Source organism: Epinephelus lanceolatus, chromosome 12, assembly GCF_041903045.1.
Source record: "Epinephelus lanceolatus isolate andai-2023 chromosome 12, ASM4190304v1, whole genome shotgun sequence".
NCBI lineage: Eukaryota > Metazoa > Chordata > Actinopteri > Perciformes > Serranidae > Epinephelus > Epinephelus lanceolatus.
Window position 1 is genome coordinate 28,691,445 of NC_135745.1, and position 14,110 is coordinate 28,705,554.

Sequence of the window (14,110 nt, forward strand, 5' to 3'; positions counted from 1 at the left end):
TTATTAGGTTAATGTTAGAGAAGACGTCATTAATACCACACAGGAGGAATGTGCACGTTACAGCAGCTCAGGAGTCAGAAGCAAGAGGAAAAAGTGAGTGCTAAAAAAGATAAAATAAACAATTACAGAACTACAAATTAGATAAAATGATAATCTGTACACACCTTTCATTTGTACAGATACTGTATGTCCATGATTGATAGCTGCTAAAGGGAACTGAAATACATGGTGGGTAGTATATTTCCTCAAAAAGTATTGCACAGTATAAGCCTATAAATATTACTGCACATTAAGTGGTATGTAAGGTATGTTAAACACAACTTGATTAATCTCAGAGGGGAAATTATATATTTTTCACTTGGTTTTCATGTACGCACAGGCCTGAAATACACACACATGCACAAACAGGAGCTATACATGAATTAAATGGAGAGATGTCAGAGTGAGGGGGCTGCCTTGGACAGGCGCACGGAGCAGTTTGAAGTTCAGTGCCTTGCTCAAGGGCACCTCAGAAGTGCCCAGGAGGTGACCTAGCACCTCTCCAGCTGCCAGTCCACGCTCCATATTTGGTCAGTAAGGAGACTTGAACCGGCCCTATGGACTAAGCTACTGCTGCCCATATGTGGATGTTATGTGTTTAGATAGATAGATAGATAGATAGATAGATAGATAGACTAGGCTTTTAATTGAAATTTTGTGGTATGTCATAACACTTAAAACATAAATAGACATATAAATAAAACATATATTTAATTAATAACCGGAATAGTAATAAGTTATGGCATAAGTCATAGTTTTTATGTCAATAACTTAGAGTTCTTAGTAAAAGTTGCATTGCTATTGTTTAGATCTTTTATAAAACCTGTATTCTGCGAAGCACTTTGCGAATTTTATTTCTGTAAAAGGTGCTATATCAAATAAATTTTTTATTTTTTTTATATTTTACGCTGCTGGCCCATGAGCTCAGCCCCCAGCTGTTAGCAGCAGCTGAGAGATGCATGGATACATAATGTACAGAGAGGAGGACATGCTGTAAAGTGTTGTTTTCATCAGAGCTCCATGCCACAACCCCCCTCGGATTGGCGGATTGCTCTGTTACATAATCACTTTCTAGCCAATCAGCGCATAGCTTGTCCTCTGTCTTCACGCACCTACCACTGCCCAACCAATCAGGTGCGTCGAATCTCGAAACGTAACCGCCCCCGAACAGACGAACAACAAAAATGGAGTTATGAACTAGTAGCAAGTTAGCTTCGTAAGGACGTTCAATTTTAGTTTTGGTGTCGTTACTGTACTATGAGTTGATGTCTCCAGGTAATTGAAGTGTCGTGATGCGTTCACATTGAAGCTATACGTAGTTTATGTTTTGTAGCGGTCGCAAGAAGCTGTCGAACGGGTAAACAAACCGGTTTCTACGGGTACGACAAAGACAACAAGGCTTAGTAGCTAGCATTAGCTAGCTAGCTAAAACAGTAGCATTTGCTCGTTTTCACTCCAGCAGGTTAACGGACGAAGAGCGGGACAGACAGAAATGGAGAAGGTAGGTTCACAGCTAACTCTTGGCTGAATTATTTATATATAAGTGATATAAGTTGGCTGTTATCGGCTTCCAAAGACATATTGCTGACATGGTGGCGAGTAGTAACGTACGCACTTCAAGTACTCTGTCAGTTTAGACCACATTACTCCAAAGTTGTCGCGTTAAATGCAGATGGAAGGAGTTCTACTGTATTACCCAGGTATGGCTGTGGTGTCTGGCCTTGGTTGATACTTTTGGTTATATTATTCTGTTCTGCTCACAGTCAGATTTCCTGAAGGGGCTGCCTGTCTACAACAAAAACAACTTCAGCAGGTTCCATGCAGACTCTGTATGTAAAGCATCAGTAAGTCATTTTATTAGTTCTCAAAATGCTGAGACAAATTATGATGTTGTGAATGTGATGTCGGTCTTTAACCCTCAAAAGGACCATTTGTAAAATAGTCATGCCTTGTTCTCTTGAAACCCTGAGGAAATACTTGCTCTGCTCACATGCCTCTACAGATAACTGCAGACACATTGATTCACTGATTGATGGAAGATCATGCTGAACAACAGCAAATCTGTAACAAAACATCTGTTTACAAAGTCACACGGTATAGTCCAAATCTCATCCAGTTGCACACACATATACTTTTGAAACACATGTATTTTGTTGCTAAAAAAAACCCTTGGTGTTAGAGCTTGGCTTTGAAGTAAGCCTAGACAAGTTTCACTTTCAATTCAGTTAAAGGTATAAGTACATGACTGGATCAGTCTTGTAGTGGTAGTTGATGAGGTTGGTTTGCTACTAAGTAGATGGGTAAGTAACAAAGTAGGAAGTGGGTTTACTCTTTTATATATTCCAGTGGCTTTTTGGCTGATAAATGGGTATACTGTATCGGCCAGAAAAAGAGGTGAGAATACTCTCTATACCTGCAAATACCCTCCACTACACCACCGGACTGGAGAAATTATACTTGGGTTATACTGCACAGGTTGTCTGAGAGTTTGTAAACGGATGTTTTGATATGCTGTTGTTAGACATGGTCCCCTGTCAATCAATAAATCAATACATTTGCCATTTTCCATAGAGGCATGTGAGAAAAACAAACTTGACATGACTAATTGATAAAGAAATGGTGATTTTGTGGGTGAAGTATTTCTTTAAATTCAAGTAATGTTGTCACATGGTAGTACTTCTTTTATTCAGATAATTCCTGCTAATTTATAAACTGACATGTATCTCAATATCATTTTAGAACCGCCGACCATCGGTGTATCTTCCAACTCGGGAATATCCATCAGAGCAGAGTAAGTGCATTGACTTTTAAATGTTCACAGAGCAGGGGGGGCAGCGTTCACTGTCTGTCACAGTAGATTAAATACATTGTAGGTGTATCTTAGGTCAGCTTTTGTCTTTGCTTAGTAATGATGTCATTTTCAGGCTTCGATTAGTGGAAATCACCTTCAGTTCCATCGTGACAGTGTAGTCATGACTCAGCTTGTTTATCAATTTAATACTATGGATGGGAGCAGCTGATTTCAGTTACATTCTCTCTTCCCTGCGTCTTTTAACTTTGTGTCTCAATCAGTGTCTTTGTTGTCTCTCCTCAGTCATTGTCACAGAGAAGACAAACATCCTATTGCGATATCTTCATCAACAGTGGGACAAAAAGGTATTTCAACACAGTTAATGTAATCAAGGAGACAGTGGGTGCTAATTGTTAAGGTTATGACAGCAGATATTCAGTTGTTCTGTGCTTTGTTAAATGTGTCTTTCTTACTTTATCAGAATGCAGCAAAAAAGCGAGAGCAGGATCAAGGAGAGGGCGAGAACACGGCACCGCCGCGGAAAATTGCCAGAACAGACAGCCGGGAGCTGAATGACGACTCATGAATCGCTGTGCTGTTGCTGCACACCCAGCAGAGACTGACCTGTACAAACAAAAAAAAATGCACACACAGATGCAGAATATAGGCCTTGACACTGAAGCACACACGGATCCATACATTTCACATTTCACACCAGAACCGGCATGACATTAATCCCAAATAAATACTGGTCTTAACGTTTGCATTTGACTTCAGATTCCCTCATTAACCAAATACTTTATTCCTCAATTTACTACTTTCACCCAGTATTTTTACTTCCAAGACACCTCTGCCTCAGATTTCCGTATTTGTAGTTTGAAAATAACATACATCTACCTCCTTATTCCTCAGCCCCTCTGCTTTTCCTTCACTTATGCTCACATTTTTTAAAAAAAAAAAAATATGCAGCTCCTATGCTGCTATTTAAGGGTTTAGTGCTGTTTAGAGCTGTTATTCAAACCATCTCTGAGATATGCATGTTTTAATTTAAGTGTTTAATGCCATCTTTTGTGGTTCCCACTCCATTAAGAACTTTTAGTTTTGAAGTACGTAATGACAGTGGTCCTAAAAATGTTATTTTTAGCTCATCCTTTATGTGATTACTGTCATTACAGTAACTGAAAATAACACTGCAGTGTTGCTTAGATTTAATAATCCATTCAGGGTTTGCTGTTGTTGCAGGAAAAGTTGAGTGCTGAAAGAAATGTTCTTTTGTTTCCTCCAGATGAGAGATGATTTGTTGCCTTAAATGGAAGCGAGTGTGTTTTCACTATGTCTTAGAGTGACCCCTCGGTTTACATTGTTGTTTCAGGTAAAGACATGAACCACTGTTGAGTTGAGTGGATATTAGTATGTCTGTGAAGATACATTCAAGCCAATACACTCATACAAGAGAATGAGATGTGTTTTTGTACAGAGTGATCTGCAGATTTTGTAGCCATATTCTAAGTTTGATGCTCGGCAGGTTGAGGTCACCACTTTATGAGCAGCATGTGTGTCTTTGGAAATGCAAGATTAGCGCAATATTTTGTGGAACAGGTGATGACTACAGTTTTGATTAAATTTATAATGTAGCTGTACTGCTGTGTAGGCGACCTGTACGGACTGCTGTCAGTCACATTTCTTCAAAAGCTTAAGCAATATTGTGGAAATGTGTGTTTGGATTCACAAGCTTGTGACAGCAGGGCTAAATAACCAGCCTGTGTTTGCTGCTCATAAAGTCGTTGACACTCCTCGTAAAGCTTCACAAGTCCTGTATATTTGTACAGTATGTATATTGTGATTGTTCTGACCCTTTTTATCAGGTAACAAGACAGCGACTCGCTCTGTAATGTCTCCCCCAGGTTAGCCATATTGTCATCTGATTTTGTTTAGCCAATTTGTTCCTGAACCCTGGAGAGATGCAAACCAGAGTTCAGTCAATACAAACTAAAGCATTTTGCTTAGTTTGCTTTGCACCTTTAGGAACCTCACAAATTATATTTGCCACATTTTCAATAATGTTTGGCACGACTCTCCGTTGAGTCTATAAATGTACATTTTTGTTCTTTTGTTACATGTTGCTGTTCAAAGATTACAGAGTTTATGTGCAGTCAGGCTGCTTATCCAAGTAGAACATGCACTGTAAGGTTCTTGAGTATGACTATAAAACAGAGACGTGCAGTTTTGTTTTCCCGGCTCTTCATAGAAGAGTTCGCTAATTCTACTTTTGTTATATGGTTTGTATTTTGTCACCTAATTAAGTTTGGAATGTGTTTATTGTCAAATGCTTTGCTTTTGAGTTGTATAAATGTATTGTCAATTTCAGATCTTGTTCTTGTATAGATTACACTATGACATACAGTAAAAGCTACAACTCCGAGTTAATGGCAGTGTTTTTTGGGGTGAAACAAGTTAGACTGATAAATAGCACTACAGGTAAGAGGAAAGATGTGTATCTGTCCCTTGAAGGGGAAAAGATCATCTGGCAAAGACATCTTTCATAGGTTTGTACTTACGCAAGAGTGTGTATGTTCTCTTTCAACTGTTAGTGTTCATACATGTCCTAATCCAAGGAAACAAACCAACCCAGCAAACATCCACAATCCAGCATTACATTTTTACAGTTAACAAAATCAGCCAATGCTTTATCTCTTGATGGATGTTTATTCAAGTGAGATTTATTTGCATCATAGAAGTACATTCACTAATTTATGTAGTAAAATAATTCATAGAAAATCAAAGTTAAGAAAAATAGAATATTTTTTTATGGTCACAGTGAATATAATTTGACCTATTGCAGAAGAATACGATGGCTTTAAAAAGTGCTTTACAACTGAAAAAGACATGATGGACGTGTAATGCATGCACATGATGCAACATGCATTCAATACAGGCATCAGGATGAGAAACAAACCTGGAATAGGAAGCTGCTGTTTGTGTCCATTAAAGGTCCAATGAGTACGATTTAGGTGGATTTAGTGGCGTCTAGCAGTGAGGACTGCAGTGTGCAACCAGCTGAAACCTCTCCAGGTTAGAATTTCTTCAGTATCCAATGTTCTTAAAGTTTTTTATTGGCAAATTATGCACAGAGGTCTCTTCCTTTCCAAAACAAACCAGTAAAATCACTGAATAAAGCAGTTTCATGTTACAGATGAGTGTCTCTACGATGCTGTTTCAGCTTGTTGCTTGTTGCTAATGTGTGCTCACCTTTGTTCTCTGGTAACCTAACATCCAGACGTTTGGGAAGACTTTACTGGGAGCCGAATTATCCGCAGAGGTCTCTTCCTTTCCGAAACAAACGGACCTAGTGATTTAAACTGGTGAAAAAACACTGAATAAAGTGGTGTCGTGTTAAAATTAGTGTTTCTCTGTTGCTGTTTGGGCTTGTTGTAGATGTGCAGCTAGCCTAGCACTTGCTAATGTGTGCTCACCTTTTTTCTCTGATAACTTAAGATCCAGATGTTCAGGAATTTTTTTTTACTGGGAGCCGAAATATCTGCAGAAGTCTCTTCCTCTCCAATACAAATGGCCCTGGTGATTTAAAGTGGTAAAAACAGCCAATAAAGCAGTTTCATGTTACAAATTAGCGTCTCTCTGACGCTGTTTCGGCTTGTTGCAGATGTGTCACTAGCCCAGCATCTGCGAATGTGTGCTCACCTTTTTTCTCTGATAACATAAGATCCAGACGATCAGGAAGTTTTTACCGGGGGCCGAATTATCCGCAGAGGTGTCATCCTTTCCAAAACTAACGGACCTGGTGTTTCAAACGAGTAAAAACACTGAATAAAGCAGTTTCATATTACAAATTAGTGTTTCTTCGATGCTACTTCAGCTTGTTGCAGACAGGGTGCTAGCCCAGCACCTGCTGATATGTGCTCACCTTTTTGCTCTTGTAACTTAAGATCCAGACGTTCAGGAGGTTTTTACAAGGAGCCGAATTATCCGCAGAGGTCTCTTCCTTTCAAAAACAAATGGGCCTGTTGATGTAAATTGTTAAAAACATCGAATAAAGCAGTTTCACGTTACAAATTAGTGTTTCTCTGATGCTGTTTGGGCTTGTGGCAGACAGGCCGCTAGCCTAGCACTTGCTAATGTGTGCTCACCTTTTTTCTCTAATAACTTAAGATCCAGACGTTCAGGAGGTTTTTACTGGGAGCCGAATTATCCACAGAGGTCTCCTTCTCTCCAAAACAAATGGACCTGGTGTTTCAAATAAGTAAAAACACTGAATAAAGTGGTGTCGTGTTAAAATTAGTGTTTCTTTGATGCTGTTTGGGCTTGTTGCAGATGTGCCGCTAGCCTAGCACCTGCTAATGTGTGCTCACCTTTTTTCTCTGATAACTTAGGATCCAGATGTTCAGGAGGTTTTTACTGGGAGCAGAATTATCCGCAGAGGTGTCATCCTTTCCGAAATTAACGGACCTTGTGTTTCAAACTGGTAAAAACACTGATTAAAGCAGTTAAACGTTAAAAAAGTCTGAGTTTTTTCTACACTGCGTGTCATGGAGGGGCTACTTACAACAATGGCCGATGCAAAAACATGAATGGCTCTATCTAGACCCAATGTTTGGTTTGCCGTTGCGGGCTACTGTAAAAACATGCCGATATCTGTGGACAAGGATCCACCCATAGTGTAAACATGAATGGCTCGCTCTAAGGTAACAAAAACACAACTGTTCTTATTTTCAGGTGATTGTATACTAAAGAGAACATTCTTATAATACTACATTCCTTTTCTGTCAATAGACCCCCTAAATCCTGCACACTGGACCTTTAATGATCTGGGTTTGGAACGAAAGATCCTCCACATCAACATAATCTGTTCTGGTGCTGTTAAAAACCAGGCAGTCATGCAGTATTTTAACCTTAAGTAAAGGTTAGTCAAGCCCCATTCGAGCAGTTACACTTACTGTACATATTTTACATGGAAGTTAGATAATCAAGTGTTAATGGATACAGTATAATACCTTGTGCGAAGTAAGTTGCATCAAGAGTGAAAGTCTACCGCTCGCTGACCTTTACATGTGGTCCTTGTGACTAATGTGTTCTCTTACGGTACAGGTGTGTCTCTGAATGTTGCCTGAACATTTGTACATTGCTCTTCATCATATTACATTGGTTGAACGTTTATTAACTCTTAGAGTTTTCTAAATCAGTCAATTGTCTTGATTCTCCTTTATCTGACTCATTGGAAGGTAATTCCTCCAGCGATGTGTTTAAGTCGCCCCTGCTGGGCTGAGCGTTAGCAGGCTGGGGCAGTGGTTGTGTCCCGTTCACACACACCACTGTCCCCTCTGACTTGCTGAAGCTGAACAGCTTCCCAGGACTGAATGTCCTGTTGGGGGACTGTGACCTCTCCTGGCTACTAGGGGAAACAGAGGAGGTCACTGTTGAGGCTGGAGCTCCAGCTGCCACCGCTGGCTCCTTTTTCATCTCAGGCGACTTCAAGAACTTGAGAAATCCTGGGAGCTTCGCCTCACCTCCTGTTGGGGACTGAGCTGGTGAGCGAGACGTGCTGGAGGAAAACTTCCCCTGCAGAGGGATGATCTGCTTCAGCTTCATCACATTGTTGTTCCCCAGCAGAGAGCTAGGTCTCTTGGGTTTGTCCCCTGCCTTGCCCCCCGGTGCTTTGTCGTGGTGGTGCTGGTGCTGCGTGTCTGCCCTGTGGTCGCTCTCCTGACGGGCCTCGGCCTGCAGCTCAGCCTGACGCTGGAGCTCCTCCTCTTCACGCCGGCGTCTGAGCTGCTGTTGGAAGTGCTGCTGGGCCTGCTGCTCGTGCTTCTACATGGGGAGGCATGTTTAAATGAAGACACAGAGGAGGAGAGAGGAAGAGTCACGGACAGAAAAAGACAGTGAAACAGGAAAAGAGAGAAGAAAACTGTACCTGAATAGCCTTCAGCTATAACACATATCTATCTATCTATCTATCTATCTATCTATCCTGTGAGGTAACGTTGTTAGCAGTTATCTATCTTTAGATGTGTGTACATAGAGTAACTGTGCCTCTGTGCCCTAGTTGTCATCCTCTCCAGCAGAGAGCTCACACAAACACAAACAAGTTGTGTTTACAGTAAATATGCTGACTCCTGCTCATAGATGGGCTCTTTTTTTTTTAATCTCGACAAGACTCATCAAAAGCCTCTTTCACACATGCAGTGTATCTCTGAAACGTTCAAGATCATTTCCTGCATGGAGTCGTGTGAATGGGACTCAAGGATTGATATTCAGGAAATCTGTACTGCCAATTTCCCAACTCAGAGCCTTCTGATACTTGTGAGAAAATGTCGGCACAGCTGTGTTGTGAGTGGAAGCTGCAGCATTGCAGAAACAAGCATGTAAAGGTCTGTCTGTCTTTTTTGTCTCCAGCTACATACACGTACATCCAGCCTACCCCCATCTTCTTCTTCTGCTGTTGAGTTTTATGGCTGCTGGCATCCATATGTGTTGTATACCACCATCTGCTGCACTGCCCTCTGCCCTATCTATTCCAGCATTGCTATGGCATGCGTTAATATCCATGAGACAAAAATGTTACTGATCAAAATACATGTGTTAATAGTGAAAATCACTAGCAGTGTCCAATTTATTTACCAGTAACGATGTGTGAGAGGATTAAGACACCACTGAGATAAAGGCCACTGATGTGATAACAACACTATACAGACAAAGAAACATATACAGTTTTTTCCATTGTCAGTCAGAAAAAGCTGCACTACTGCACAGTTTTTAACAACCCACACCAAAAGGCTGCATGACACAAAGGGGTACGTATATAGAGATATAATATAAACTGCACAGAGTGCAGCCAGCAGCAAGCCTTACGTTGGCCGAAGGTCTTTCAAGCTATGACACAACTATACCTTGAAAGCTTCCCTTCGTCGGTACTCTAGCTTGGCCATCTCTTCTGCAACCCAGCCAGGGATATCAGGGATGGCAACATGGATGATGTACTTTAGGAGGATTGCAAAGTGCTGTAAACCACCAAGACCACAAAGGGACAGGCTCAACACACGGTTAACATCAAGTCACAATCGCATTCTGTTTCTTGTTCTGTTTTTTTTTTACAGACCAAACAACACAACTCACACACATACCAAAAGGTTATGTGAGGTTTTGTGTTCAATAATGAACCTCTGGATCAAAAAAAAATCAGATTCTGAAGGTTTTAAGAAGTCACAACAAAACAGAGCAGGCCATGCACATTTTATTTCTTTAGTAATATAATATAAAGTGTCATTTTAGCCCCGTTTCCACCGAGCAGTATGGTTCAGTTCAGGGTGGTACCAATGGAACCGTTCTGTAACGTCCCCACTTTTGGTCCCCCCTCTGTTGGGGTACCTAGCACACAGATCTGGTACTAAAAGGTGGAGCTGTGAACACTGCAGTCTGATTGGTCAGTAGAGGACGGTCACTCTGCTCAGGGCTGAGTTGTGGCTGGTTTTGAGGCTCATGTAACCACTGTTCATATTGTGGAGAGTTTTATTAGTAGACTGTGACTATAAAATGAAAGGATGTTTTGCTGCCTCTCACAGCAGCTGGAGTCGGACAAAAATATCTTAACTCATTGGGCCGACTGCTGGCAACTTTTAAGGTGGAACGTTAACTTGTAATGTTACTCACTGCATGAGTTGACGACCTGAATCCATTAGCACACCTTAAATATTCCACGTGACAACTTTGACCATTACTTTAGTTTTTATATGACATACACATTTAGTAATGAGTGGATCTTGAAGCGTTTATATGTATTAATTTCAGCCAGGTTATATAAACTATATATATCTAATCCTCACTCGGAGAGAAAGAAAAAAAGCGTAATGTAGCTTCGGCAACACTAAACCCCTGAGCTTGCCTGAGAAGGACTAAATGCACAAACCCGCTATTTTTTTTTAAAGATTATTTTTTTGGGCTATTTGCCTTTAATGTACAGGACTGTGTGAAATGGGAAGACAGAGAGTTGGGGGGCGACATGCAGCAAAGTGTTGCAAGCCGGGGTCGAGCTTGCGACCGCTGCAGTGAGGCATAACCTCTATGCATGGGGCACTGGCACTATCCACTAAGCTACCAACGCCCCAAACCGGCTATTCTTAGATGTCTCATGGAGAGAGACTCTCACTGCAGCCTGTTTTATTTTGTTCTGAAAATGTTGGCATGCAGCCTTGTTCTGCGGACGATAAACAAGGTGCAGATTTACAGCGAGTGCTGGACCGAACAGTGAGTGACAACAACCACACACACATTTAAGGTCACTGTTTGTGGTGGAAAAGCTAGGGTACCATGTCTGAAGGGTGACTTTAGGTTCCAAAGTGTTTGGTGGAAACGGGGCTTTAGTCCCTTTAAAACTCAACTCTTCATGGACAAACCTGCATTTATCACACACACAGCGCAGTGCGTACCTCCAGTAAGACGATGGAGATGATGGTCATCTCAGGACTCAACCAGGGGAACAGACGCTGTAGCTGCCCACACTGACCAATCAGGTAACAGTTAACTATAATGGCTATCAAACCCATGGCCTCCATTGCAGTCTGACGTTGAGAGAAAGAGAGAGTAGAGATATTTACAGGCTGTCAGATTCCCTCACTGTGAACAAAGCAGCCTGGCGGGCTCTTCTGACATTTCCCCAAAACAAAACCACACTGACCTGCCACTGTCCGATGTTCTCTACCCTCTGTCCAAAGGGTCTCTGCAGGCCGGTGCAGAGCTTCAGGGCGTCACTGCGGATCTCGATGATGTTGTTGATAAGAGCACACATGGCCGCCAGGGGAAACGCAGAGGAGAAGAGCACCACGTAGCCAAACTGGATGAACATTTCCTGGTAGTCCTGAAGCGTATCCTGTCAGGGTGAAACATCATGATATATAGATGATTTTGTGTGATGCAAGGTTGAAAAGTAAAATTAGAGTCCCAGAAAATTAAGAGTTCCACCTCGTATGTCTGCATGCAGCTCTCAATCTCAGCCTGGGTCAAAGTGACAGTTTTGGGTTCCTCTGGTGGATCCATCCATGACTTCTTATGCTCTTTCTCCTCACTGACGTTCTTTCTTTTCTGACACAGAGACTCAGATTCCTTTGGAGAGGACACAGTGGAATACTCGTCAGTTTACAGTGCTTCCCTTACAAAGACACATAGTTTCATTTTGATCTGTCAGTGTACTACCTGGATGATTTTATATCAATCACCACAGTCACGATATCACTTAAAGACGACCTATTATGCTTTTCTGTATTTTCTGTTTTACTTACAGTGCTATAGTTTCCTATCGCTCTGAACAATCTTTTTCCAACAGTTTTTTCAACGCTGGCCAGATTTCTTTAGATGGCTATCTGCTCCAGGCATGCTACTGCAAGTGTTTATATTATGTAGCCTACTCTGCTAAATGACACTACATGCTAACATCAGGGAAACATGTAATCTTGGTGTATTGGAAAGAATTGAGTATAAAAACATATTTATGTTTCTTTAAAAAAGTGGTAAGGTATCATTTCACACAAAATCACTGATTGAGATGGAGTGGAGTTTTTTAAGTAGACAAAGAAGCCATAATCATAAACTATTATAACAAATCGACCACATACTTGAGACAGCGATTCACAGTCGCTGTCCTCATCACAACTGTCAAAAATGCTTGATGGATCCATCCCTTCCTCCACCAGTGTAGGACTGTCCTCAAGGCAGCTGCGAGCCACCGGCAGCGTTTCTGTCATGACATCCTGGTAGTCAACCTTCTCAGTGAAGCTGACTTTACGTTGCTTCAGATTGCTGTCGTTCATGTCCCACTCCTCTTCTGTCAGCCTGAATCCAGCTTTCAGATCCCCTCTTTTCTTCTGCTCTGGGTTGCCGTTAGCAGTGTGAGTGACGGGGATCCCTTTGGGACCCAGGAAGGAGTAGCCTGTCATCGAGGCTTGGGCCTTTCCCAGAGCTAGGCGGCCGTACTTGAGTATGATGGTCTGGAGCAGCTCCCACAGCACTTTGGGGGTAAAGACGCCCAGCTTGTTTTGCTCGTAGAGATAAGGCTGGAGAACCTCTTTGATGTTCTGTAGGAACTGGCGGAAGATCAGTAGAGTGGCTAGCATCTGTGAAGAGCAGGACAACATCTGTTACTGTGCTGAATGTGAGAAGTGCAAAACAGGAAACACATGCACACATTCAAAAAGCACATCTGATGTAGATATTCAGTCTGACTGAAAGTACAAATGCAGGTCACTGCCTGACATGATCCCACGATACCTACAGCATGTGACACACCACATGACATTTAAGGTGTACTATGTAACTATGTAACTCTTCATATAATATTCTTCCTCTTACAAATGAGAAGTATAATTGATTAGTGATAAAATGCACCTATTCAAAACACTCAGGGGTTTTGCTGCTGAAGCCTTACTCGGTCTGGTATGGTAGCTAATTTTAATTCCACTTTTCTGTAATCATCATTTGCTACACCCTCCCCCAGAACAGTGACTGTCCAATCATGTCAATCATGTCCACCATCCACCAAAGAGAACTGGATACACCTTTTGAGGCAGAGCCCTGTTCTTTTCAACAAAAGTTGGAGCTCAGTGACACATGAAGCCAAAAGAAATGGGAATAAGTCTTATTGGGCCCAGTGGCTTCACATAATGGAACCGGCTCTGTTCCTTAGGACACAGTCAAGCTTTGATTTTTAAGATGCTATTGTGAGCTGCCTAACTAGCTAACCAACTGTAGTAGCTGAATAGCATTATGTACAGTGTGGTATTTTATTATTGTGTAGCTGAACCTGGATGCTATCCATGTTTAGGGTAATGTTAGGAGCTCTATACTGCTCTTTCTTGGACGACTCCTACAACATTACCTTAAATAGCATTACACAGCAGCATTTAAAAAGCCTTTTCTCTTAGAACATTAAAAGTAAAATAATGTTTGAAATTATGAGTATGCAACAAATAGGTAAGCTTAGCAGCCAAACAGGGTAATAATGAAATTATCTCACATTTTTCCTTGTCATACTTGTAATGCTAGGACCAATTTGCTATACACTGCAATGAAAGATCAGTGCTATCTATTTGTCCTCTACATCAGAGATTCTAAACTAGTGGTCTTGGCTAAAGTGTGTGGTGAGGAAATGTGCTCCTAAATGCATTCAATTTGGATTCATAATGGCAGGCAGTGATGCTGAGGCGCTGTCAAATGAGGCGCTAAATTCATAGAAGCTCCAGAGACACTTAAACACTAAGCAGCTGGGATGTGTTGAGA

At 41.4% G+C, this 14,110-nt stretch overlaps 2 protein-coding genes across 8 annotated transcripts in view; one reads left to right on the forward strand and one right to left on the reverse strand.

Moving 5' to 3' along the window:
• The first annotated feature begins 1,194 nt into the window (after positions 1-1,194).
• LOC117272069 (DET1- and DDB1-associated protein 1-like) lies at positions 1,195-5,252 on the forward strand. Its single transcript, XM_033650793.2, has 5 exons — positions 1,195-1,540; positions 1,803-1,883; positions 2,779-2,830; positions 3,134-3,195; positions 3,312-5,252. Exons 1-5 carry the CDS (start codon positions 1,532-1,534, stop codon positions 3,414-3,416), a joined length of 309 nt encoding a protein of 102 aa, XP_033506684.1. The 5' UTR covers positions 1,195-1,531; the 3' UTR covers positions 3,417-5,252.
• Positions 5,253-5,516: 264 nt separating this feature from the next.
• The window catches only part of LOC117272067 (anoctamin-8), a 30,794-nt gene continuing 22,200 nt past the window's right edge, over positions 5,517-14,110 (reverse strand). The window contains exons 13-20 of one of the 7 annotated variants that reach the window (XR_013492451.1): positions 12,451-12,948; positions 11,801-11,941; positions 11,517-11,708; positions 11,269-11,400; positions 9,733-9,843; positions 6,976-8,653; positions 6,753-6,849; positions 5,517-6,626 (exon numbers count right to left, since the gene is read on the reverse strand). Coding sequence is in view for 1 of the 7 variants with exons in the window: in XM_033650791.2 (XP_033506682.2) it covers positions 8,003-8,653; positions 9,733-9,843; positions 11,269-11,400; positions 11,517-11,708; positions 11,801-11,941; positions 12,451-12,948 (1,725 nt within the window). In the remaining 6 variants the exon portion in view is untranslated. Of the gene's footprint in view, positions 8,654-9,732; positions 9,844-11,268; positions 11,401-11,516; positions 11,709-11,800; positions 11,942-12,450; positions 12,949-14,110 lie in introns of all 7 variants that reach the window. The other 6 variants (XR_013492452.1, XR_013492447.1, XR_013492448.1 and 3 more) reach the window with 6 other exon arrangements.

Excerpts from the sequence above, each read along its gene's own strand:
- LOC117272069 (XM_033650793.2), top strand. Across the intron at positions 1,884-2,778 it reads ACTCTGTATGTAAAGCATCA|AACCGCCGACCATCGGTGTA; the intron begins GTAAGTCATTTT and ends ATATCATTTTAG. Across the intron at positions 2,831-3,133 it reads GGAATATCCATCAGAGCAGA|TCATTGTCACAGAGAAGACA; the intron begins GTAAGTGCATTG and ends GTCTCTCCTCAG.